At 38.5% G+C, this 25672-nt stretch overlaps 1 protein-coding gene across 1 annotated transcript; it reads left to right on the forward strand.

The window, feature by feature from the left end:
* Positions 1 to 9: 9 nt before the first annotated feature.
* Positions 10 to 24513, forward strand: ABRAXAS2 (abraxas 2, BRISC complex subunit). Its single transcript, XM_082222803.1, has 9 exons — positions 10 to 491; positions 7288 to 7378; positions 8036 to 8072; positions 11899 to 11965; positions 13766 to 13956; positions 15663 to 15782; positions 16683 to 16767; positions 19160 to 19274; positions 22421 to 24513. The coding sequence occupies exons 1-9, from the start codon at positions 420 to 422 to the stop codon at positions 22882 to 22884; spliced, it is 1242 nt and encodes a 413-aa protein (XP_082078929.1). The 5' UTR covers positions 10 to 419; the 3' UTR covers positions 22885 to 24513.
* The last annotated feature ends 1159 nt before the right edge of the window (positions 24514 to 25672 follow it).

Consider the following 25672-nt stretch of genomic DNA (forward strand, 5'->3'; position numbering starts at 1 on the left):
AAAACCTACCATGCCCCGCCTCCATTACGTCACCTCTTCTCTAACTCAGCTCTGGGGAAGAGGAAGCGGTTCAACCTCCATTGCAGTCAATAGGAGATTTCCTGTAATTGGTGGGAACCGGGGGTGGGCCACTGGCCCCAGCTACGAGAAATGAAAGAAGGCCTTGCTCCGAATCCTGACGTTCTCCGCGCAGCTATTTCGCCACACCGCGCCTTTTCACTGCCAGACCCCGGGTGCTCCTGAGGGGCCTCTTCCCTCACACCCATGGGCTTCTAACGGCTCGCGGGGAAACTACGTTTCCCAGGAGACCTCGCGGCGCTCGCCGGAAGCCCGGGCGCGAGAGTGAGCCGGGGAGGCGCAGGTGCGGTGGCTTGTGGGACCGTCGTCGGAGGTGGCGGCGGCGGCGGCGGGGCTCCATCATGGCGGCTTCCATTTCAGGCTACACGTTCAGTTCCGTTTATTACTACAGCACCAACAGTAGCGCCGACCATGTAAGTGCCCCGTGTGAGGCGACGTTTCTCCCTCACACACACACACACTTCCCGGGGGGGGGCAGGGGGGCAAGCCTTGCGCGAGAGGAAACGGTCGTGAGAGGGAAGAAGGGGGAGGCGGCGATAGGAAGCGGAGCGCTGCTGAAAGGGGCGGCAGGTAGCCTGGGCCGAGCCGCCGTGGGAAGCGGGATGCGAGGGGGAAGAAAGCTGTGTTTTTTTGGGGGGGTGGCAGGGCGAGTGGGCGACCTTTTGGGAAGACAGCCATTCGAAGTGGGGAGAAGCAAAACGCGTGCTGAGAATGCAAAACAGCTGAGCTTGATAACGAAGCCGCCCGTGGAGCCGTCATGCAGCTTTCCCCAACCTGGTGCCCTGGGCGCTTTCACTTGGTATTTATGAAGCAACATGTATAGACTGGCTTTGGAGATGATACAATAAGTTAAAAAGAAAAGAAATCTCGTTGGATGTATCTGTAGAAGCTGTTTTGTTTACCTATAGAAACAAGGGGAGCAGTAAAATAGGACCACTGTAGTAATAAAAACTATTTTTGTTTATAGTGACGGGGTTCAGCCGTGGTAAGCTGCAGTGTTAGGATGCTAGAAGAATTGAATATAGCAAGAGAAGCCTGATAGAACAGTTCCCTGTGCTTTGTTTTTCTAGGGGAGGAGGGCGGGAATCTGATTCATTAGCAATAATGCATGGATGCCAAATGCAATTGCAGTTAGAGCAAAGCTAGACAGTTCTAAACTGTTTAGGTTTGTGTTTAAATTATTAAAATATGAATTCCTATGCCCCACAAATAACCCAGAGATGCATTTTAAATAAAAGGACACATTCTACTCACGTAATAACACGCTGATTCCCAGACTGTCCGTGTGCCGGATTGAGAAGGCGATTGAGCCACATCCAGCCCACGGGCCTTAGGTTTCCTACCCCTGGTTTAAGCTGAGAGACAAAACTACCCACCAGTTGGTGAAGTTCTGAATGTTCCCCTTCAGAAGTACTACTAGGTGACTGCAGCATGATGTTAAGTCTATCCTTTAGATAGTTGCAGGTGGTGTTTTATTTGTATGTTTCCTTGCTTAAGTTCTTTATCAATACACCTTCATTATACTGATTCTGTAATATCTTTAACAATGTTGCATTCTTTTAGTATGTGTTTGAGTGTTTCCTGATGTGGTGTAATGGTTATAATGCTGTAAGTGGACTAATGGACTAAGACCTCTAGAAACTTAAGGCTCAAATTTCTGGGAGATGGGTCCTTCTGAAGTTCTTTTGGGCAGAATGAGATGCAGTTGGTGATAGATGGTCAGATAACAAAATATTTGGATAGTTCTAGGCCAGGTGGTCTGACAGGAGGTATTGGCTGCAGTCATCTCCTTTTCTGGTCAACTCCAGGTTCTGAGTATAACTGGTGCTGGGCAATAAGGATGGATTAGAAATCCTATTGTACAGCTGATCAGTAGACTAGTATGGTGTTGAAGATTCGCAGGCTTTTGTTTCTGCAAAGTTCTCAACGTTTATGTTGGAAATTTTGTCGGTGTGTCTCTGGAATTCATTGCTACCATTACAAGGTAAAAGGTACCATTACAACCATGGGGCTGTCACATTCTATCAGCCTACCACATGTTATGGGTTGCACACAAGTTTGGCAATAGCTTGAACTCAAGTGGCAGAAGACTTAAATGTAGCAGCATATGAGCCCATTTTTTTGACCCACTGTGACAATAATAATGATGGCAAAATGCATCTACACCACGATTCTGTTAGTTTGTTGTAGACCAACAGAATTTTTCGGGGGAGCTCACAGTAGCTTTCAATGACGTCCATAACATGATACAGTAATACCTCTGCGAACATCCGCCTCATCTAGCGTCCATTCCAGCAAATGTCCACAACAAACCCAGAAGTACCAGAATGGGTTACTTCCGGGTTTGCTGCTTACGCAAGGGCAGATGTGCAAACTGCTCCACACGCATACGCGGTGATTTGCCCTGCGTCCTTTTCAGCTAGCAGCCAGGGCTCTGGAACGGAACCCAGTCGCCAAACAAGGTACAACTGTAATTGTAAAACCCATAGAGGTGCAGTGGAATATATTTGCTTTGAGGATATAATCACCTGCAGCTATCTTAGCCTGGATGTCATAAATTCTGCAGTTTGGTCTCTGAATATGTCAGACCAATTTACTTTGCTGGGGATTTCAAGGATGGCTTATAACATTGAGAAGGAATGACTGGTTGGAGTCAGGAAGTGAGACAAGCCTCCTTGTAAGAACAAGTGGCTTCCACAACCTTGAAAAAGATGGTTAAGATCACACACAAAGAATCCTCAATCATAAGTACCGGTTAATCACATATATTTGCTTTTAGAGCAAAGTGCTCAAGAGAGTGATGGCTGTGCATTTCCAGTTTCACTGAACAGATGTATTTCAAGCTGAATTTAACAATGAAACAGTGGTCCTTACTATGATGGATAATGTTTATGCTGGGGAAAGAAAAGAGTCCACCTAGAAGCTTTCAGTGTTCTTGGATACTAGATGGTATCCTTCTGGTTTAACTGTCTCGGTTGGGGATCAGGGACACTGCACTAACGTGGTTCAATACTTATCTCAATAGTTAGTTAGTTTTCTGTATTGGCAACTCCCTGTTTCTGGGTCATTGCACATGTCGGCAGAGTGAGCATAAGCCCATCCCATTCCTCCTTCCAGGGCTGAAATGATGTGTTCTAAATTTCCCAGGCGCATTTTCCACTTGGCTATCGGCCACTTGAGACCAAGTGAAGATGTCCAGGCACCAGGATGGTACCTGATGTCTCCACTATCTGGAGGTGCATGTCTGGGGATCCTTGGATCTTGACTGTTTCCACACACTAGCACAACATCCTGTAGAATTCTGTCTGTTATATTTTATCTGTATAAAGTAAGCAGCACATAAGCGGCACACAAAACGCTACCAAACCATTCTACATTCTAAATCTTATATTAATAATCCAAAAATTGAGAGAGCTCACATAGAACGTAGAATGGTTTGGTAGCGTTTTATGTGCCACTTATGTTCTGCTTACTTTATACTGTTTTATCTGCACAATCAGAATGAATTTCAGAAACCAATAAGTTTTATTGAAAAATAAGACTTTTTAGCTATCTGGCCCCAAAATGGCAATTAGACTTTCTGCTTTTGAGACTGTAACCCTGGTTGAAGAAGCCATTTGGCACCTAACCTACATATTTGAATTTATAACGCTGGTCATACGCCAATTGAACACGTGCAAAATGGTTGCCACCTGTATGTATATCATTCTTACTAAATTTATTGGATACTTTGTCTTGCTGAAGGCAAATCAAAGCATCTTTTTAAAAACAAAACCCCAACTTTAAAAGGCCATAGTTAACAGCCAAAGGCCAGATTGAAGAGGAATGTTTTTGCTTGGCGCCTAAAGATATATGCCAACAGTTCCAGGCAAACCTCCTGAAGAGAGCATTTCACACACACGGAACACATAAAATGTCTGTTCTTTTTTTGCCTCTGGACCTTCCATGAAGGGTGCACACAAAGACGGCCCTTAGATGATAATCACAGGGTCCGGATTGGTTCACATGGGGAGAGCTGGTCCTTGAGGTATTGGGGGTGGCGGCCATGGAAAGGGCTTTCTTTGTTGCTGAATGTTCTTCACAGGGAGGCTCACTTGGGTGCCAAACTTTATATGATTCTGACACTTTTTATTCACACAGACTTCCTAAACTGGTTAACTCTTATTTAATCCCATGACTCTTTCATCTATTCCCAGTTTACTGCTTTTATACTACTTGCAGAAATGTGTTTCTTCTCATTGTTATTAGAATGTCCTGTAAGATGTTCTAAGAGTTTAGAAGTTGCAGGGTAGGCTAGAAAATGTTTTAAATGATACATTTTGCCATTGTGCATGAATTTGTATCCTTCAGTTTACCAACAGGAATGGAGGGGTCGCTGCATAGAAGGGGCAGGGAGAAAGCAATCGGAGACGCTTGTCACATTGGCATTGTTTGGTGTTGTCCAATTGAAGCCATAGAAGGAGTTCCATAATGTGTTTTGACTTATTGAACAGTAAACATATTGAGCATAATTATGTGCAGCTCCTTCATAATTCTCTTGCTATTTTGGGCATATACTAGCATTACCCCCCCCCCAAAAAAAAAGTACTTTTGGAATGATAATCATGAAATCGTGTAGAATTTTCATGTTATATTTTCAGTGTATATTCCTCTATGCTATTCTGTCCATAGATGGAATCTGTTCACCTGTGGGAAGAAAACACTTAAGAACAAAGTACCGTAACATATTCTGTTCAGAATCTTTAGACTCCTCTTGTTAAGGAGGTTATGTCTCTTTCCTAACACCATAAAAATGCTATGCTTTGTTTTAATTTTTGTTTTTGTTTTCTTGTTTCAAACAAAAAACTAATTTGCAGTTGAATTTTAATGGATTTTTGGATTACCATTAATTGTGTTTAAGTTTATATGAGCTACTTTGGGGGCTAACAATGTAGAGTATAGATTTGGAAAACAATATTCCCCAAACTTGTGGTTTATTGGGTAAAACAATATGACTGTTTTAGGAAAACAGGCCTATTTTAATTTTATTTTGCTTGTTGATAAATAGCAAACAAATAAGTTAATGGTATCTTTGGTTTCTGTTACATTATTTTATTTACAGATCTGTAAATTTTATTTACAGATTTTATTTACAGATCTGTGTGCTAAATTCAGTACTTTTTGTCCTTCAGATGAACTTTTTGTTTGCAACTTAAACAATTTTGACTTCAGATCAGTGAATTCTGTTGTCTGCTCTGGAAGGCAAGCTTCTTAAAGTGCAAGCTGTTCCAAAGCCCCAAATAGGAATGTTCTGCCTACTTTTTGCAGTATGCAGCTACTGGATTGTAGCTTTTGCAAATACTGTATGCACTGGTTTGTGTTCTCTGATAGCATTTTGTAGTCCTGTTTTATCTGTGGAATGCTTGCTCTATACATTATTTCAGAACCAAGTAGCTTGCATGTCATTTTCAATAGTGAAGTGAAGAAGCCAACTTTCAAATTCCATTTGTGTACTTAGGATAGACTACAGAGAAGAGAAGTTCTAAGCTTTTTACCTTCTCTATTCAGCAAGCTTTATCGTTGTCTTGCTCTTATTTTCATATCTTTCTAAGCCCCCTTTTGGGTTACATCTGACTTCATTGTAGGAAGAAGATAGTCTTGATGTGATAGGATGTAAACATAAGTCCTATGCTAAAAAGACTTCCATTCAGAATTGAAAATGCTGTGTTCTGTAAATAAAATCTAAAGGTCCCAATTTTTCTGCCTCTGTGAACCTGCTTCATATTTCCAGCAGGGGCCCATGTGACACACTGGCCACATTCACACATTCACTATGTGTATAAGCTGGAACTGAGACAAAGCAAACCCTCAGGCTTGTAGACTCCCGATTCCTCCTCTATTTCAGCTAAGTGAAGGACTTAACCAGCATTTCCCCCCCCCCCCAATTTATTTTTCTGAATCTCTGCTTCTTGTCAGGGGTCTGGTTGAAAACAAACCCATGGTTTGAAGTTTGCTTATTTTGAAACCAAATTCAGGGAAACTGAAATTATATACTAGTGAAGCCATTTTGGTTGCATAAGAGGAGAAGAGAGGCAGTGGTAAGCCATAGGTTAGTATTGTGTGCAAAATAATTTCTTAACCGATCAACTTCAGTGATATTCCAGTGAAGAATTTTTTGGCATTCCACTATATATAATGAATATACAAAATCTCAGTGTAATTTAAATACACAGGAAATGAAGGGAAAACATTTAACAGTCTTTGATATAACATACTTTATTGCATGAGGCTACTATTGAGCCATCCTGGCAGTTTGATTTAGCAATCTATCTCTTTAATGAGTGAATTTATCCTACTGCATGAATGGAAGTTTAGTCTGCACAACCCTGGAATGCACATGCACAACCCTGGAATGATCCTAGCTAGAACATGTGCCCACTTTGATTCAGAAAGAGAGCTTATTAACCCCATAGGATCCAGGGGTCTTAGTACTCTTAACATGAGTCAACAGTGTGATGCAGCAGCAAAAAAGCTAATTCTGTTCCAGGCTGCATCTACAGAAGTATGGTGTCCATACATACCACTCTGTTCTGCCCTGGTCAGACCACACATGGAATACTGTGTCCAATTCTGGGCACCATAATTTAAGAATAATGTTGACAAGCTGGAACATATGCAGAGGAGGGCAACTAAGATGATCAAGGGTCTGGAAACAAAGCCTTATGAGGAACAGTTGAAGAAGCTGGGAATGTTTAGCCTGGAATAGAGGGGACTGAGAGGAGATATGATAGCCACCTTCAGATATCCCAAGGGCTATCACCTGGAAGAGGAAACAAGCTTGTTTTCTCCTGTTCTGGAAGGTAGGACTCTGACTAAATATCAGAAAGAACTTTCTGACGGTGAAAGCTGTTTGGCAGTGGAACAGACTCCCATGAGAGGCAGTAGACTCTGCTTCCTTGGAGGTTTTTAAGCAAAGGTTGGATGGCCGTTAGTCATGGATGCTTTAGCTGAGATTCCAGCATTACAGGGGTTGAACCAGATGGCCTTTGGGGTACCTCCCAACTGTACGATTCTATTATTCTATGAGTAGAGGTCCATTTGTGCAACCTTGGATTGTGCCCTTAATAATTTAAGTTACATGTAGTTATGAAAACTGCATGAAGATAAAACATGATGGAGTACAATTGTAGGTTTTGCCATTAATCATAATTATTTTGTTCAATTTTATAGGAAGGATTTCTTTTGGGAGAGATAAGGCAAGAGGAGACGTTTAGTATTAGTGACTCTCAAATCAGCAACATTGAATTTCTGCAAGTTATTGGTAAGTAGCTACAGTTTAATAACTTGCACTGCAATTGAACCTCATTCATTCATTCATTCATTCATTTCACTCCCATGTTTAATGCTTTGAATTAACAAAAATTGGTCAGATAAGTTTCTTGACAGAAATATGTGGAACTCTGTTCACTACTGCTACTTGATTTTCTACTTTCTGTGGCATATGATAAAACGTCCCAGGTGTACACTTCAGGGCTTCGGGAACAAGTAGTTAAGAAAAGAGCAGCTACTTCACGAGGCCATTTGCACCTGGGTACATGTTTTTCTAGTTCAGCAGATACACAGCTGAGTTACATACCTTTTTCTTGTGCTTGAAATACAGTTCAGTTCCTAAGGGGGAAGGAAGCCACTGGATTGGAAGTGTGGCTACATGTTTATAAGTGCTATGTGTTGTTCCAATATCCGTAGAATAGTGCCCTTTTGTTGATTATGGTAAAAATAATATGACTAATGAGCAAAACACTTGTATAGGTTAATTTCATTGATGTTAGAAACGTTCTATATATGTTCAGGGAAATGGAATTGGGTATTTGCTCTTGGGTTGATGTTTGGGGGGGGGAAACATGTGGGGTACATCTTGGTAGCTTTCCACTTGACGCAAAGTATAACTGAAACTTCCACTGTCAATTTCTTGTTACAGATATCCATAATCATGAGCCTTGTTCCAAACTCTTTAGGTAAGTTACTTTGTCATCTTTATCTTTTTCCTCTGTGCCAATTGTAGGTGGGCTGAAACCAACATTAGTATAACTGTCAGAATGAGCATCCAGTCTAATATTCTAATTACTAATTTTTAAATCAATACCACAGGTGTTATGAAAAGAACATCCTTCAACTTTATAAAGAACAAAAATAAATCCTGAATGCGCTTGGGAGCTCCCATATGTCGTATACATTATTTCCCATATTTGCAATGCATCACATTAAGAGCAATACCTAAATGAGTCTTTTCTCCTTATAAAGTCTCCTTTTAAAAATAAATTCTTTTTAAAAATTCAGCTCATCCTTTCAGAGACTTAGAAATATGACTAGCTTGTGGATTTATGTGGATTTATTGTTATGGCTAAAAGAATGTAGATGCCAAGTTGCCCTGTTTGTACCAAGTGACTTAATAGGAAGTAAGTTTTTAAGTCCTCAGCACCTAGGACTTGCCGATCGCATGGTCGGCGGTTCGAATCCCCGCAGCGGGGTGCGCTCCCGTCGTTCGGTCCCAGCGCCTGCCAACCTAGCAGTTCGAAAGCACCTCCGGGTGCAAGTAGATAAATAGGGACTGCTTACTAGCGGGAAGGTAAACGGCGTTCCGTGTGCTGCGCTGGCTCGCCAGATGCAGCTTGTCACGCTGGCCACGTGACCCAGAAGTGTCTGCGGACAGCGCTGGCTCCCGGCCTATAGAGTGAGATGAGCGCACAACCCTACAGTCTGGAAAGACTGGCCCGAACAGGCAGGGGTACCTTTACCTACGTTTTTAGGTGGTTCAGTTCCTTCATTTTTTGGCTCTCCACATTCACAGAATACTTCTTGCCATATCGTATTTTACAGATTCCACAATCTGTATGTAATACAATTGATGCTGTATGTGTTAAATGTATAGCTATTGCTAATTGAGGCAGTCCCATAAAATTATTGCTTGGTATGTATTTATCCTCTTCAAGATTTCCAGCCAGTTTATTTATCACACTTATTGACATGATGTTTTAATGAAGACATTTAATAAAATTTATATACCACATAATTGTAAAAATTAAAAAGATCCTGTAAGTGGTTTACAAAAACGTATTTTTAAAATCTTTATTTAAGCATGATACGTGTTAAGAGAAAATGTCACTAGTGATGGTGGCCTTTGCATCTTTTCCCCCTGTGTCCAATAGCTTTCCAATTTTATGGATTCTCTTCTTTTTTAGAGCATTTTATTTATTAGTCTGGTAAGGATGAGACTGAGAGGAGATCTGATAGCCATCTTCAAATATCTAAAGGGTTGTCACATGGAGGATGAAGCAAGCTTGTTTTCTTCTACTCCAGAGATTTAAGTTACAACAAGGGAGATTCTGACTAAACATCAGGAAGAACTTTCTTACCGTAAAAGCTGTTTGACAGTGGAACAGACTCCAACAAGAGTTGGTGGATTATCCTTCCTTGGAGGTTTTAAAGCAGAGATTAGATGGCTATCTGTCATGTATGATCTAGTTGAGTTTCCTGCATTGTAGGGAGTTGAATTAGATGACACTCAGGGGTCTCTTCCAACTCTAATTCTATGTTTTTATGATATTACATTTATATTCCACCTTTCCTCCAAGGAACTGAACACCATGTATGTGGTTCTCCCCTACTACATATTATCCTCAAAACTATGTGAGATAGCTCAGGCTGAGAATTGGTAACTTCTTGAATTTAGATTCAGGTAGGTAGCTGTGTTGGTCTGACACAGTCGAAATAAATAAAAAAATTGTCTTGTGCATGCACACGAAAGCTTATACCCAGAACAAACTTAGTTGGTCTCTAAGGTGCTACTGGACATTTTTTTAACTTCTTGAAGATCATCTAGGGAGCTTTGCCAGGTGGGGATTTAAACCCTAGCCTCTGACGTCCTCGTCCAGTGGTAACCATTACACCATGCTGGCTCTCAGAAGTTGTCTGAAACTTTCTGCCAATCCTAGAAATACCAGCACTTCCACATAGCAAAGTTGAAAGCTGAAAGCAATAGGCATCTATATATACAAAAACATTTGTTATAAATTCAGTTCAGAACATCACCACCCGGCCCCACTGACACTCATCTCCCCCCCCCTCCACCTCTTTCCCCCTATTCTTCCTAATATCTCAACAAATGAAACCGATTTGTTTTGTTTTTTCAAAAAAGTGTTACGTGGAAAAAAATATGAGAGAGAGACGTTGCACATACCTTTGTAAAATCTTTAATAAAAATACATTAAAATAAAATAAAAAATAAATTCAGTTCAGATTATATGATGTTATTGTCAATGGAGTTTAGACCTCTTGTTTTACTTAAACATGTACAGGAATAAGAATTTGTACACAATGCACAGCATCTGATAGTGATTTATTTTAAGAGAAATGCAACCTTTGACATTGTTCTGTATAAGAATAGGCTTCGTTTTGCTAAATAGTAGCACTTGTGTGAAATAAGAAACTAACATGGTTGGAATAGATGCCTATTTTACTGTGCCTTTAGTGTCCCAATACTTTAAAAATAAAAATTCTCTATTAGACTGACTGCTGTCAATGAGTGTAATGTACTATAAACTTCCTCTACAAAGAGGCTAATAATTTGGCAGATAAGTCTAGAAGGAATGTCATTTTCTAATACAGGATATACTTAAGTTTCTCTTCAGATGTAGAAATTTGTGGTTTTTAGTTACTATGTATGCTCAGTTAAATGACGGCTCCAGCTTGATGCTGATATAAATATGTGATTCTCATGTTAACCTCTTTGAGATGGAGGCTAAGAAAGTTAATTGTTTGGAACTGCTTTTAGGGAGATAAAAATGCTATCTGATAATAACTGATGGATGCCTCTTCATTTCAAAGACATGCCTTACAAATCTCATTATAAAATCTCTAAAAATGCATATTTTATATGTATTCTACACACAGTGGGTGTTTTGAGTGTGGATACTGGGTGTGTTTGCCTTACTTAATTGTTCCTTCCTTACAGTGTTGTGTTTGAATAGAGATTATGCTCCGCTTATACAGTACATCTAATACCCACAGAGATAAAAGTGGATAAGGCTTACTTGAACATAAATGTACATGCCTGGTTGATACTATACCGCTGTCTACACACAACTCCTATGCCCATTATGTGTTGAATGGATACATAGCATGTACAGACTGACAGTGATCTAAAGTGTAAACATCTGTTTCTAACAAAAGGAAACATGCATATGTACATAATTTTATTTGTATGCCGCCTTTCCATAATTCAAACTATGCTCAAGGCGGCTTACAACATGAAAAAAACACAATCACAAACAACAAAGGTAGTCATAAACAATCAATAAAAAAGACAACCAAATTAAGCAATTTCTACATAAATTGTATTAAGATCTAAAATAAAGATACAAAAAATAATAATATCAGAAACAGCAACAATCACACCCCCAACAGAAAAAACCCTAAACAATATTCCAACTCCAAAAAGGATGCTTTGGTCGTGAATGCTGCTTCTGCAGGTGAACTCCTGACCTTTAGTTATAAGTAACAGACATGTGAGCAAGAGCTAGTTGAGATATTTTTTAAAAACATTAGCTGTAGATTTGTTACCTGTGAAACTCAACATTTAATAGCAGACTTTTTTCAGGGTACATATGTTATTTTTCATAACTTAGCTGTTTAACTTCCCCATAATATTTTTCTATAAGGTTTAGTCGTTCATGGATGTAGTGAATAAGCAGCCTCAGACACACCTTTACAGTATATTACATTTTATTCCACTAAACAGCACTGACTTGATTCTAAGCCAAACCTGTTTTTTTCTTTCTTAAGCTTTTATGACTATGCGGGCAAAGTCAATGAAGAGAATTTGGATAGGATTCTTAAAGATCAGAGAAAAGTAAGTCTGCACTTCCTTATTAATTTTTTCTCTGTGCTACCGGTAAGGCCTGAAGAAAAAGTAATGTAACATTTTATCACAAAGAATGATGAAGGGAAATATGTTAAATATTAGACCAGGTGTGGCTAACCTTTTTTGTCCCAAGTGTTTGGGGCCAGTTGGGGCACATACACTCACACACCGTATGTAAAAAGGATATAAAAAAATAAAAGAAGGGAAAGCATCTCAGTGAGCATTCACAGGCAACTGATAATGGGGACCTCTGCCCTCTGTCTCTCCTCTGAGCCATCTCTCAATCTCTCTGAATCCTGTAGGACTGGTGAAGAAGAATTGCCTAAATGTTAACTTTTTTGTAGTTGTTGCTCCCTTTGCTTGACTGAATTCAGTTTCATGTCAGTGTTAAATAGGATGAGATGTAGGATATAACCCCAAAGGAATTTCCCAATACTTCTTTTAGGAAATAGGTTTTCTAGCACTACTTTTCTGTAACTTCCTATCAAAGGAGTATACCCACAGCAGAGGAGTGTCCACTACTTCTAACTCATGTGGTCAGCACTCAGCAGTGTGGAAAGACTTTTTTTTAGAATTGTAGTTGGTTTTTCTCTTCATGCAATTTTTTTATTGTACTCACTAGTTCACTGGGGCACTGCCATATCTTGTGTTTTGTTCTATATCTTTCTAAATTTATTTTAAAAATCAAAGGGGGAAAATCTTAAAAGGGACTTTGTGGTTCATAACAATCAACAGCCTGACTCTCAGTTACAGCTGATAATCGGGTGAAACTTCCTCATCGCTTTCATCTTTCCTGTGGCTTTCATGGAAAAAATGTTTGCCGTTCTCTTTGAAATATAGAGAGGGGTTTCTTTTAGTTTCCTTTCAAGTAAGATCTAAATAATTGTAGGAATTATTGTGCACAGTTAAATATGCAATAACACTTTTCTATTTAGTCTTCTTACTTCAGTTCTGAAGAAGGGAAATTTTGTAGTATCTTAGTACTGTTTTCTTAGTATCTACAGCAGAGGTTGACAGTGACTATATTTGGCTTTGCAGACCATTTCTAGCAGCTCCTCACACCCCTCAATGATTTGGCTGCATTGATGGTGCGTTTTTAAACTGGGAAAGGGGGGTGTTGCATTTGAGCCCCATCAAGCTGGTGTGACCAGAGAGGTTTCAATCTCTCTGTCCAGATCAGTTGATGATGAGAATGCAGATCTGATGAGCAAGGAGAGTGGGAGCTCTTGAACCCCATTGCTGCAGTAGTGTGAGCTGAGAGCTTTCATTCTCTTTACCCATAACAACTTAAAGATGAGATTTTTCTCTCCCCTGCGGTATGAGAGAGAGAGAGAGTGACACACACACAGTGTCATGCGGTCCTCAGAGCATTGGATAACTTTGAATGTGGCCCCCAGGCATAAAAGGGTTTGCTACTCAAACAGTAGAAAAACATAAGGACTTGAGGGAAAAGAAGCTTTTAAAAGGATCATGTGATAAACAGCATGCAAGTTAAATTGAATGTACTTCAGTAATAATATCTGCTGTCTTTGAATCAGAGGTTTTCCTGTCACTGCAAAGTGTAATATTTCCTGAAGCATGGGATTGTTGGTAACATGAAGGGATTCAATTTTCTCTAGATTGCAACAATGCTATCTTGCAGAATGCCATTTATTCTTTGATTGGAATAATTAGGCTTAAGAATTCTGGCATCATGTTGGAACTTCATAATTAATCTATATTGAATGTACTTTTGAGATGCAATTTTTATCCTTCAGTTAATACTCCCTAATTCAATCTTTATTGTAGAACGTTATTGGATGGTACAGATTTAGGAGAAACACCCAGCAACAAATGTCATATAGAGAACACATCATTCATAAACAGCTGACACAGATTCTTGGAGTGCCTGATCTTGTCTTCCTTCTCTTCAGTTTCATCTCAACTGCAAATAATTCAACACATGCTTTAGAATATGTTCTCTTTAGACCAAACCGAAGGTAAACAGTTTATAAGATGTATAAGATGTAGAGGGAAACTGTTTGTCCATTTTAATGATTTTTTTTTAATTAAAAAAAGTAATAGTCACAGATGATGTGCAAGTTGCTTTTCCTCTGAGTATTTCAGTTGCTTCAAGTGCTAAATAGCTGGTGTGTATTGTACCAGATGACATAATCCACAGACAAAATCCAGAAATATATGCTCTTCTTTGGAAGCTGTCATGATTTCTCCCTAATTATACAAAACTGCTGAGTAATATATCCAGAAAGGGGAGTTACATTCAATGACCATTTTGCACAGGGGTTCTGTTCCTGGCCAAAGCATGCATTGGCAGAGCACCCTGTTCTGCCCTTTTAGTGACTCATTTCCTGATGTTTTCGGGTCACTTCTGGGTTCAGTGCTGTGCATGCATGTGCCATCTGTTAGTTGATCATTGCCTGTATATGGAAAATATAATGTAGGAATTTGTAAGAATTATTATTAGATGACACATTGTAGTAGTTTATTTAAAACCAACTTGTGAAGGATTCATTTTTAGAGTCTTGTTAGTTTAGTGAATGCCATTATGTCTCATAATCATAATCGTGATTATAATCATCATCATGCTGGGGCAACCCAATTAGATGGGTGGGGTACAAATACATTATTATTGTTATTGAAAACTGTCTTCTCAATATATCTGCTAGTAAAATATTCTGCTGTCTCTTCATTAAAGATACTTTGTGGTCCATAAGAGTAACTAGAAACTAAAATATTTGAGAGTCATGAAAATGACCCAATCACAAATTGGTTTTCTATAGCTGATCTGGTTGTACTTGCATATAGGACTGCAAACTTTAATAAATTGAGCAGTCATCTAAAACTGTAGCTGATAATTAGTGGGAAACAGCTTTAATCAATGTTACTTAAAAATTAAATATTATGCTTCACCTTTTTTTAAAAAAAAAAAGCTATTTAGAAAAAACAAAACTATTTGGTTCTAGTGGTGGTGGGTAATAACCTCTTTCTTATATAGCCATCATTAACATTTTCCAGCAGTGAGTTAGTTATATTTTATAGTTTGGTGAACAAAAGCTAGGTTGCATTCCTTTAATGTTCTGGTTTGCATGTACTGCAAGCTTTGACTTACTGTGTATAAGCAAGCATGCTGGTGCATTGAGAGAAATCATGAGTGCTGCATTTCTCCCCTGGTCTTGGTGTACTACTAGGAGTAAGCTGCAAGTTGTAGCCTAGGGTCATTACTTACTGCTAATGGTTTGTTTGGGTGTCAGCACTTAAGATCATAACTAGTATGTTAAAGTAAAAAAAAGGTGAAGATAAAGGACGCCTGACAGTTAAGTCCAGTCACAGACAACTCTGGGGTTGCGGCGCTCATCTCGCTTTACAGGCTGAGGGAGCCGACAGTTTTTCCAGGTCATGTGGCCAGCATGACTAAGCCGCTTCTGGTGTAATGGAACACCAAAACCAGAGCAGCACACGGAAACACCGTTTACCTTCCCGCTGGAGCAATACCTATTTTCTACTTGCACTTCTACTTGCAACTGCTAGGTTGTATTTCCTTCTTAATTGTAGCTTTTTGAAACCCTAATCATTGTGGGGAGGTAGTAAGGCAATAGGCTCTTCTGGGTGATTATTATGACTGGAATCTCTTGTAGGGAAATAACATTACAGAAAGTAACCTCATATTTCTAAACTTTTTCTGCAGGTATAATCAAAGAGTGTCACTTACTATTCCTAATCTAGGCAACACAAGCCAACAGGAATACAAGGTCTCTTCAGTGCCAAATACTTCCCAGAATTATACCAAAGTTATTAAGGAGCATGGGTGAGCATTGTTTTAGTATGTAACAAATGCCATTTTGATGTGCCTAGAAATAAATGCATGTGATCGCTAACTTAGTCACACTTGCAGTGGATCCATTGATTTCAGTTATCATGACTCTCTTAGATATCACCAGGAGCAGATCTAGAGCATTCTTGGATATCTGATTTTGTTTAATAACTGCTGTTTTTTAAACAGTACAGAGAAGCAGAAAAATAAGTCAAAAACTTTATTTGGGATAAAGCAAATTATCAAGAAAAGCAATGTTAATGTGACCAATGTTAACTGTAGAAGATCTCCATGTGCATGACTTTTATTGGCTTAAATGAGGCTCCTTGTTGGCTTTTAGTTTGTCATGGTTTGTTTTTTGTTTTTGTTTGTTTTGTGTGCAGTAAATATTCAGTCTATTTACTTTGTGGAATAAATGTTTCTCTTGTGTTAATATAACATCAGGTTGTGCAAAAATAACTTTGGATTGTATCCAGTGGTGTCTTTTTACTTGATGGAAGGTTCTTTAATCTAGTTTCCATCAGTGGAACAGGAAAGGAGGCAATTCTTGCCAATTTCCCCTTCCCCTGCAAAACCTCACCCCCTGGTCAATTTGCTTGGATTGGGGACCCTTTGGAGCAACATGTGCAGTGGCACACAGAACTGCAGGGGGAAATGGAATTGACAAAAATTGCCTCCCTCATTTTTCTGCAAATCGAAACCTCTGCTGGATCAAAGAGCTTTGTGTCAGTCCAGGGTGCATCATAGATGCTATCCTTTTCAGACATCTTCAGCAGTCCAAGCCTTGCTTCCTGGAGTATGGCTCTGAAAGGTAAACCCTTTTGAAGGGTAAAAGACATCTTGGAAAAGCAGGATTTGCCCATTTCTAACACATTATTTCTGATGTATTTTTAGTACTGCTTTTTTTGATAAAGATGGTGTGATGAAGGACATCAGGGCTATATATCAGGTTTATAATGCACTTCAAGAAAAAGCACAGGTAATTCTTCTTTAATGTTCTGTATTTATTGTGACAACTCTCTGCTTACTAATGCAAAGCTACAGTAAAACTTTCATTTTGAATTTAAATGTTTCACGAACAACTTACATTGTGAATAGTTAAGCTATATTAAGTCAAATCAACTAATTAAAATATTTAGTTAATAATGCTTAATAGAACAGAAATTTCTAGCATAAGAATTGTAGGTAATAATTGTCTATTACAAGTTTTCCCTGCTTTAAGACTGAAAGTAGCTGTCAAGGAGATAGGCCAAATTGTCCTATGTCCAGATCTCACTTTAGGGTCTGCATGGGCAAAATGCTGAATCTTTGTGGCTGCATTCTCCTGAAGGGCTTTCTCCACTGGACTTGATTGCAAAATTGAGGCCCTACTGTATAATGCATTAAGGGTGTGTGTGTGTGTGTGTGTGTGTGTGTGTGTGTTAAATATTTGATAAGGGATCTTTAAAGAATACTATAGCATTTAAAATTAGCAGAAAATGGAAATCCCTCTTTGCTCCAGTCCTTCCTTTTCTGTGATTCAGACCCTACTGCCTATTATCTGGTCTTTTAAAGGTCTGGATGTCATTGTGCCAAAGTTTAATTAAGGCCATAACTGCATGTTTACACTTAAGTAGCTGCCCCAATTATGTGCCTGAAACCTGGTTTATGGCATTACCGGTGGTAAAGTAAGCATCCATAACTACTCCCGCTATGCATGAAGTTGCCATCTCCCTTTTATTCTTGATTCCTGTGGGTTGATTTGAAACTGCATCATTTGTGCCGCTTCTTTATTTTTCAGATTCATAACATACACATCTGGTAGTTTAGTTTAATATATTTATATATTGTTTTGAGGAGTCCCAGAACGATTTACAGTAATAGAATATAAAATATGAAATACATAAGATGTTCAATAAAACAAAACAGATATAAAAAACTAAAAGTGTTCATCGGGTAGATAGCTAACCAGGTTTAGGTTTCTCAGCAGTGATGGAAGGGCTGTTTTCACATGCTCAGAGGCACACTTCTATATTCTATATATATGATCCATGCTGTGATCATTAGCATCCATACAAACATTAATACCCTTAGTGGTTCTCTTAAATAGTGCATCTCTATGTTTTATTCTTTTTAAAAAATATATTTGACATTAAGTAATTGCAGTTATCATGCAAGTGTGTTGAACCTCTGTCTGAAGCAAAAATTTTAAAAAACGCAAGCGCTTGCTTTCCAGAAATCACCCTTTCCAATATTTGTAGGAATGTGACTTTCCTTGCTTTATGTTGGTGCACAGGTGACCTAAAGAAACCTGCCTGTGCATGCTTTGTGGGCTTATGCTATTTTCTGTTACATTTAAAGTTGCTAGTCTGTGAACTTTGACTTAGGCTTTCCCCAAATATTAAGTCCTCACACATTCTTTCTCGTAGCTCTTTGAAAGAGAAAAAACAGATCCATGTGAAATGCCATGACATCTTCAGATGAAGGGTGGTATACAAATTTAATAAATAATAATAATATCTCATCTAACTTTTACATTTCTAAGTTCTAAAGAACAGTCAGGCGTATAAAAAGCCTCTTCCCAATATATTCCCCACCTGGCCAGTATTCGCTAGATACATTGCAATTATGGCATAAATGGATTTTTATTAAACTTTCTTCAGCAGGCTGCTCATCCCAACTTATTAGCTGTAGTGCAAATAAACTTTGCACTGCCCCAGCTAGAGTGGTCATTCTCTTGCATTCCTCCAAATAACTACGTGAATGTTTTGGTTTGCCAAAGCTGGTGTCAGCATTAGTGGCTTGGGACTACTCTTACAGTTTTTGTAGTGCTACATCCCAGGCTGTGAGTGGACCTGCCCTGATTATTACATGACCCTCGTGCAGTTTTGCTTCAGTGCATAAAATTAGTTTGCATTACTGTTCTGAGATTCCAGTAAGTAATGATTGAGAGGTGGTGACATAGATCATTATCTGTTTTCAACGAGGGTTTATGAGTTGTTGCTTGGCCATCAGCACACTTAGCATTGGCCGTGTATGAAGCCAAAATCTGGCTGCTAAGAGTGCAATTACTCCCATCTACTTGGGAGTAAACACCATTGAATTCCAAAGAACATACAGCACAGTCCTAACCATGTCTACTCAGAAATAAATTTTTAAAATTTAGTGCAAATTGTATTTCATTCCTTCAGTACTTTACAATGATGCCCAGAGTTGAAATTTGGCAACTTCTCTTTCTACCACAGTAATTGAGGTTTGGTCACAAATGGTGCATAGTATATGAATTATGAAAATCTCACAGTGGCTGTGTCTTGGAACTTGATTTTTCTACATTGCATTTCTACTAAGGCTTTTGAAAATGAATTTTCACTAACCTTGTGTATTTCTCCTAGGCAGTATGTATAGAAGTAGAGAAGAGTGAACAAGCTGCTGAAACTTTCCAGGCAGAAGTCAATAAGCTAAAAACACAAATCTTGCAAAAGAAACAAGAAAAGGAGCAAGAAATAAGTAAGCCTTTTCTGTAAATATTCTCTACCTGGCTGGGAAAATTGACCGAACCCTTAGCTCTGCAGTGCTCCATTACACAGTCCAGTTGGAAACAAATCCAATATTTAGAGTTTAGTGCATAGCACAATAGCATTTTGTTCCAGACCCTTTTCTAAGGGTGATATCCATTTGTGTCCATCTTTGTATGTAACAAAGATGTATTCCACACATGCCACCCAATTTGCTTTGTAGGGTTAGAGAGCCCTACATATATCACATTGGGTATTTAGAGATGATACCATACACCACCTCAGTAATCTAGTTTTGTGTGAGTGGCCACCTCCTTAGACCAAATATCAGGCATATCATTTATACTTAAATTCTGTGGGGTAAGGAAAGCTGATGAACAGGGACAATTATAGAATTGGGGATGCACCCTCCCCTTGACCATTCTTAAACACTGTTCCAGTTCTCTTTGTAAATTGGTAGATAATCCCTGATGCAGTTCCTGCCTAACACAAGAATTTTTGCTGGAGTAACTGCAACACAAACAGAAAAAAATAGTGTTAGAAGAAGCAGGGGAAGGGTTAAACTAGGAGACGATTATATTAGTAGTGATGGGAACTTTGCTGCTAATGTAGACGTGGAATGGGATGTTCATTGAAAATATCAAAATATGACACTTAATTGTAGTATTCAGAATGATGGGCATCATTTATGATCTGGAGATGTGAAAGACGCTGTATGTTCTCTGGGGCTCTAAAATGAAGTGTGTCCTTAAAACATGCTTTTATATCTGAAGTATAGCTTTCATAGTTATTAAACTATGGATATGGCTGGCAGTTCTTCCATTCCAATTAGGAACCACTTAAATTATACTTGTTGCTAATTATAAATAGCTGAGTGGGAAGCTATTTTCTATTTCTAAGTCCATTCCCGTCAACTCATAATATGTACTGGGTAACTTCCTAAACAAAATTTTAATGGGGGCCAATTCACTTTGGATTGGACCATATCCCCTTTGTGTTACTCATGAACACAAATATTTCCTATATTAGCTGGCACTTAAATGACTAGATGGAATGTGGTGAAAGTCCAAGCAAGTGCTTAGTGGAGAAATCAGGAATAAGATTAAAGAAAAATAGGATTATAGGAAATGTAAATTGAGAAATAGAGAGGGCCATATATGGGGGTGCTAAAAGTAGAAAACAGTAAATGCTGAGGGCAGATAAATGTGCAATGGAAATTTCAGCACTAGGGAGCAATGTTTGTTTTTTATTTATTGTTGCCTCTTCAAATGTAGCTTCTGACGTATTGAATGTGATCCTGGCCTTTAAGTGCTACTCTGATCTTCTATCAAGTAGTTCTCCAATATACATGACTAACGGTTCAAAACATGATTGGAAGGATAATATATTTCTTTCTGCAGTGTGTTGCTTTTGGGGCATAGAAGTTCTGAGTGGTTTAGCAGTCACTAGATTTTCCATAAGTACATAAGCTTTAGGGTAATGGCAAGTATAGAACAAGTTCTTCAGTTATAACTAAGTACAACAGATTATTTTTCTCTAGCTCTTGAATGCCTTCCACTTTCATGCTTACTTTTCCCTGGGGTTTGATTTTACTTGCTTATCAGTATACTATCCATGTTAAAATCAGGCATTACAGTCAAATCTCAGTTGTTGAACGTAATCCATTCTCGGAAGCCCGTTCGGCTTCCAAAATGTTGGACAACTGAGGCATGGCTTCCAACTCAAGCAGAAGCCGCATCAGACGTTTGGCTTCCGAAAAATGTTCGAAAACCGGAACATTTACTTCCGGGTTTTCATCATTCAGGAGCTGAAACGTTCCAAAACAGAGGTGCTCAGGATCTGAGGGTTGACTGTATATTTTGACAAGGGTAAAACCCTATGCCATTCATTTAGAACCCTAAAATAAAATTGGGCCAATACAGTTACTTACACAGCAGTTATTTCTGTTTCTCTACAGTTTTTGGGCTCATTCAAACCCAATTGTTTGCGTATATTTTAATATTATGCTGTCCTATCCACTCCCTTGTCTAATTGCCTTGTGGTGGGGATTTATTTTGATGAAACCGTATTGCTCAGATATGCTGTGAAAGACATAAGACAAGAAGCAGAAGCTTTTAGGGTAAGGTAGCAAGTAACCAAAGTGAGAGCTGAATAGGCCTGATAGTGTGGTAGAACTCATTTTGCATGGTTTCTGCCCACTGCATTCTCTCCACACTGTGCAGAAGAACCAAAGGAGTATTGAAAAGAGTTTGGAAAAAATATCCTTCAATTTTAGAGACACAAAATACTGCTTCTGACATTAGAAGATTGACTTTTGAAAAGATTATATGCATGTTTAGTTTCATTTGTCCGTGACAGATGGTATGTGATAGATCTAAATTAGAGGTTCAAAACCTCAGTGCCTCATTAGCTAAGAATCAAAATCAAAGTTACTATTGTATAGTTCAGAGATACATAGATCTCATCCCAGTTGGTCTCAGTAACATTTGAGGAAAGAGGTCAGAAATGAGAAATCTGTATCTGATGGTTTTGTGGTTCAGGTGCTGTTAGGAATTCTCTTGCCTAAAAATCAGCATACTTCTCAATATTAGGTTGTGGTTTTGGCTTTGGCTTTTCAAAATAATAGCCAATTGAAATTGCTTAAATGGTTTTACTTCAGTCTTTTCCTGCATAAGTACAATCCTCTGCTGTGAGGTATAATACATGTATGCTATATATAATCTGCTGTAACTGTACCATTCTTTTTTGCCCATGAGGAATTCTCTTTTGAGAGGCAATAAATGCACCTAAAGCAGCCTATTATCAGGTTTGTGTTAGTGCCTGCCTTTGAGAAATCCTGTCTATTTGAGTTAACTAAACCAAATTGCTCCACTTCACTTTGGCACTGGGTTTAACTTCTTGCAAGACATTGCACTAATGAAGCATGCTAGTACTAGCAAAGTGAATTCTAGGAAAACTAGTTCAGTCAGTTTAACATTGGCAGTTTTTCACTCAAATGACTTACTTAAACATAGTTGAATACATATGTGCATTGTGAGTTTCTTTTCAATACCCACGATATCAAAATTTTATACAGTTTGCCACATTAAGATACCTTGTTTTGACAGCTAATTACATTTATTTTCCACTTTTTTGTAGGACTGCAGCAGGCCATCTTAAGCAGACAAATGTCAAATGATACCTTGGAGCCTATATTTATCCCCCGAATGTCCCATGCTGGATTTGTTGCAGAAGGTAGTAATCTTGAAGAACCCTCTGATCCTCCTCCTCCTTATGCTGACTTGAGTGTAATCAATCACGACAGTGCCATACGCCCTGGTGTTCTAGAAAGCAATGTTTTCATGCCTCGACCTCAAGCAGTAGGCTCTTCCAGTTATGTTTCCACAAATACAGGATTGAAGCTTTCAGGCAATGGAACATCCATGCCATCCTCTTCCCAGGCGACTGTCGGTGACAATGTTAATGAATCAGAAGACAGTGACTGTGAGAATTTTCTTGAACCTACAGAGTCATCTGACAATGAATACGCACAGACAAGAAATTCTCGTCCCCTGACACATGCGGATGGAGATTCCAGGAACACTCAAATCTCCCAGATCTAATGGAACATGAGCTTAATATAGCACTATCTTTCCTAAATGTTACAGAAATATTTTGGGATTTAACTTGGAGGAAATGGGCTACAAAAGTGGATTATTGTGCACAGCAGATGTAGAAGACTTGAACTTAGATGGCTTATTCACTTTTGTGATACATTTTTGCAAGTTTTGTAATTGAATCATTAGGATAATCAAACTACTAATATTGATGAAATTCATGGATGTACTGGTAAATAATCAAAGTGAAATTGGGGGGGGGGGATCCTGTGGCTTTTGTTGCCATATTCTCCATAAAAAATGGAATTTAGCAACTAAGCGCACTCTAATGATCTCAAATCAAAGCTTACCTCGTGCACTATCATGCCTTGAATTTTGGGGGAGGGGGGCATTTCTAAGAACTTTGATCAGCAGGCTTTTTAATGGTGAAGCCAAATAGATCATTGCCAGAAACAAAAACCTTTGATAATTCCAAGCAGCCTGATTGGAACAAATGTGAGCTATATTCTCTGCATGCTCTTTTAATAGAGATGAAATTTGTTTCAATCTTTTTCTACTAGCCTAATGTCTATCACTTAAAATTATGGTTGCCTTTTTATGTAGAAAAGTGAATACCAGTAAATCATCAGTGAATGTCTTAAGCATAACTACTCTGACCTTGGTGGATTTAAAGTGACTTTCCCACACTATCATCAGTTGCATTTTTGTTCTAAAAATAATGAAGAGCACATAGCAGAAAGTAGTGAAATAATGTGGTCATTTCTGTCAGGCACTGAACATTTAATGCAAAACTTCATGCAACTTTCAAAAGAATCCAGATTTACTATGTAAACCACTTTGAGTCTCTGTTAGGGAAAAAGGTGGGATACAATAATTAATTAATTAATTAATTAATTAATAAAATAATAAGTCCTGGAGAATGGAAGAGGCTGTCTAGTGCAACCCCCTAGGGTTTTCCTCTTAAATTAAAACTATAGCTCTTCTCATGTAAGAACCTGCAAGGCATGAAGTGGAATCCGTTTAAATAATTTTTCAATGCACTTACTATATTTTTTATTTTATGCTTGCAGGGAAAAAATTGCCCAAAAGATGCAAAATAGTGCCACTAAGTATCGAACTAGGCATTTTCTTCAATTAGCAAATGGCAAACCTTTAATTCTCTAACAATTCGTCTTTGTTTTATTTAATCCAACTCTTGATTAAAACCCCACATACATGATTGCCTACAGCTAAAAACTCAGTAGTCAAACAATCCCACATCTGTCTGTTTGCCTCTCTGTTGTCTGTGCTAAGTAAAACCAAGTGGCTTTGAAATATGATAAAAAATACTTCTATCTCCTTGGACATTTGGGACTTTATAAACATTTCTGTTTTCAGTACTTAACATACTATTTGGCCTTAACACGATATGTTTTGTTTTACATTGCTGCAGTCTGTTCTAATTAACAAAAAGTGTGTTTGGGTTTTATTAAATTTGGGTATCTACAAGCATCTGTTGTGCTGGTTTGTTAAATAAGTGCTGTTGCCATCTCATCAGTTCATTCAAGAAATTTTATTTTTATCTCACTCAAACTTTTAATGTACATCTCTGACAAAGCAGTTAAATGTGACAATAAAATCTTATTTAATCCTTTATCTTTTAATATCTGTCAGCAATGTTTCATTGCAGTGAGATCACGCATCTGCAAGTGAAAGCAGTGTTAAGATCCACCCCTCAATGAAACAAATGATTGACAAAACTGTATATTGGTTCCCCTATTGACTGAGTGTAAAGAGGAGCACCCATGAGATTATGGTTTGTATACAGTGGTAATCACTTTTTCTAATGTCCATTCACATTTGCTCATGCATGGCAAATATCTATAATCCTTGCAACAGAAGACTGGCAGCAGCAATTTAATAAATATCCCCTTACTTTGCATAGTACATCACATCAACTTTTGGAGGTAGCAACTCCATTTGCATGGGTGACTCAGCTGAGTCTGGATAGTGTTGAATATGTTTCTATACACACAAATTACTTCTATAAATATTGGCATATTTAATTTCTCAGTGGGAAAATCATGATGTTGAAATATTACATCGCATATAATAATTGTTATAAAACCTGTGGTCTTAAATCTGTTGCCTTTTTCTTTATAAATTGAGTTACAGAGGCATACACTTCATTGGCATCAATTTCTAAGTAACTCAGAATCCGTACAAACCTGCGTAATTATCTCCAGTAGAAGTACCATCATTGACCGTCCTGCCCTATTGGTTCATTGTAATTGTTATCTCTGGTTATGTGTTAGGTTATGACTGACCATAATGCCTGTATAACACAGATGGAATGCTTGTCCCATCAGCAGTATCTGGTGTGAATATGAGCCCTCTTCCATTATTCTTACTAGGATCCAGACTCAGCTGGGAATAGGAACTTCCATGCAGTAACTTGTTTTTAACCTTCTCTTTTGGAGACTAATTTTCTGCCTTTTCTCCTTTCTCTAACAACTCATCCAATTATTTTGCATATACATTTGTATTATGTAAAAACAAATTATAATATGGGGAGAAGCAATGTCCTTAGATTTGTTCCCTTATCACCACTGAAGAAATCAAGTGATTATAATCTTCGTTACTATGGTGGCAGCTTGCTTTTGTCTGCCTAGATGCTTAATATATTGCCTGAGATGTATTCTAAATGGCAGAATGGTAAGTGTTCTGTGGTTGGAAACAGGTCTAGCTTTTGTAGCGGGTTTGCTATTGCACAGCGTAGTCTTCTGCAAAGAGGATTGATTGTCTGAGCCCCACT

Source organism: Podarcis vaucheri, assembly GCF_965113315.1.
Source record: "Podarcis vaucheri genome assembly, chromosome: 5".
Taxonomy (NCBI): Eukaryota; Metazoa; Chordata; class Lepidosauria; order Squamata; family Lacertidae; genus Podarcis; species Podarcis vaucheri.

What these genes read in the sequence shown, in the direction of transcription:
- ABRAXAS2 (XM_082222803.1), top strand. Translation starts at nt 420, where the DNA reads ATGGCGGCTTCCATTTCAGGCTACACGTTCAGTTCCGTTTATTACTAC. An exon ending in CCAACAGTAGCGCCGACCAT is followed by an intron (nt 492 to 7,287) that starts GTAAGTGCCCCG and finishes TCAATTTTATAG; the next exon opens with GAAGGATTTCTTTTGGGAGA. An exon ending in CACTTCAAGAAAAAGCACAG is followed by an intron (nt 16,768 to 19,159) that starts GTAATTCTTCTT and finishes TATTTCTCCTAG; the next exon opens with GCAGTATGTATAGAAGTAGA.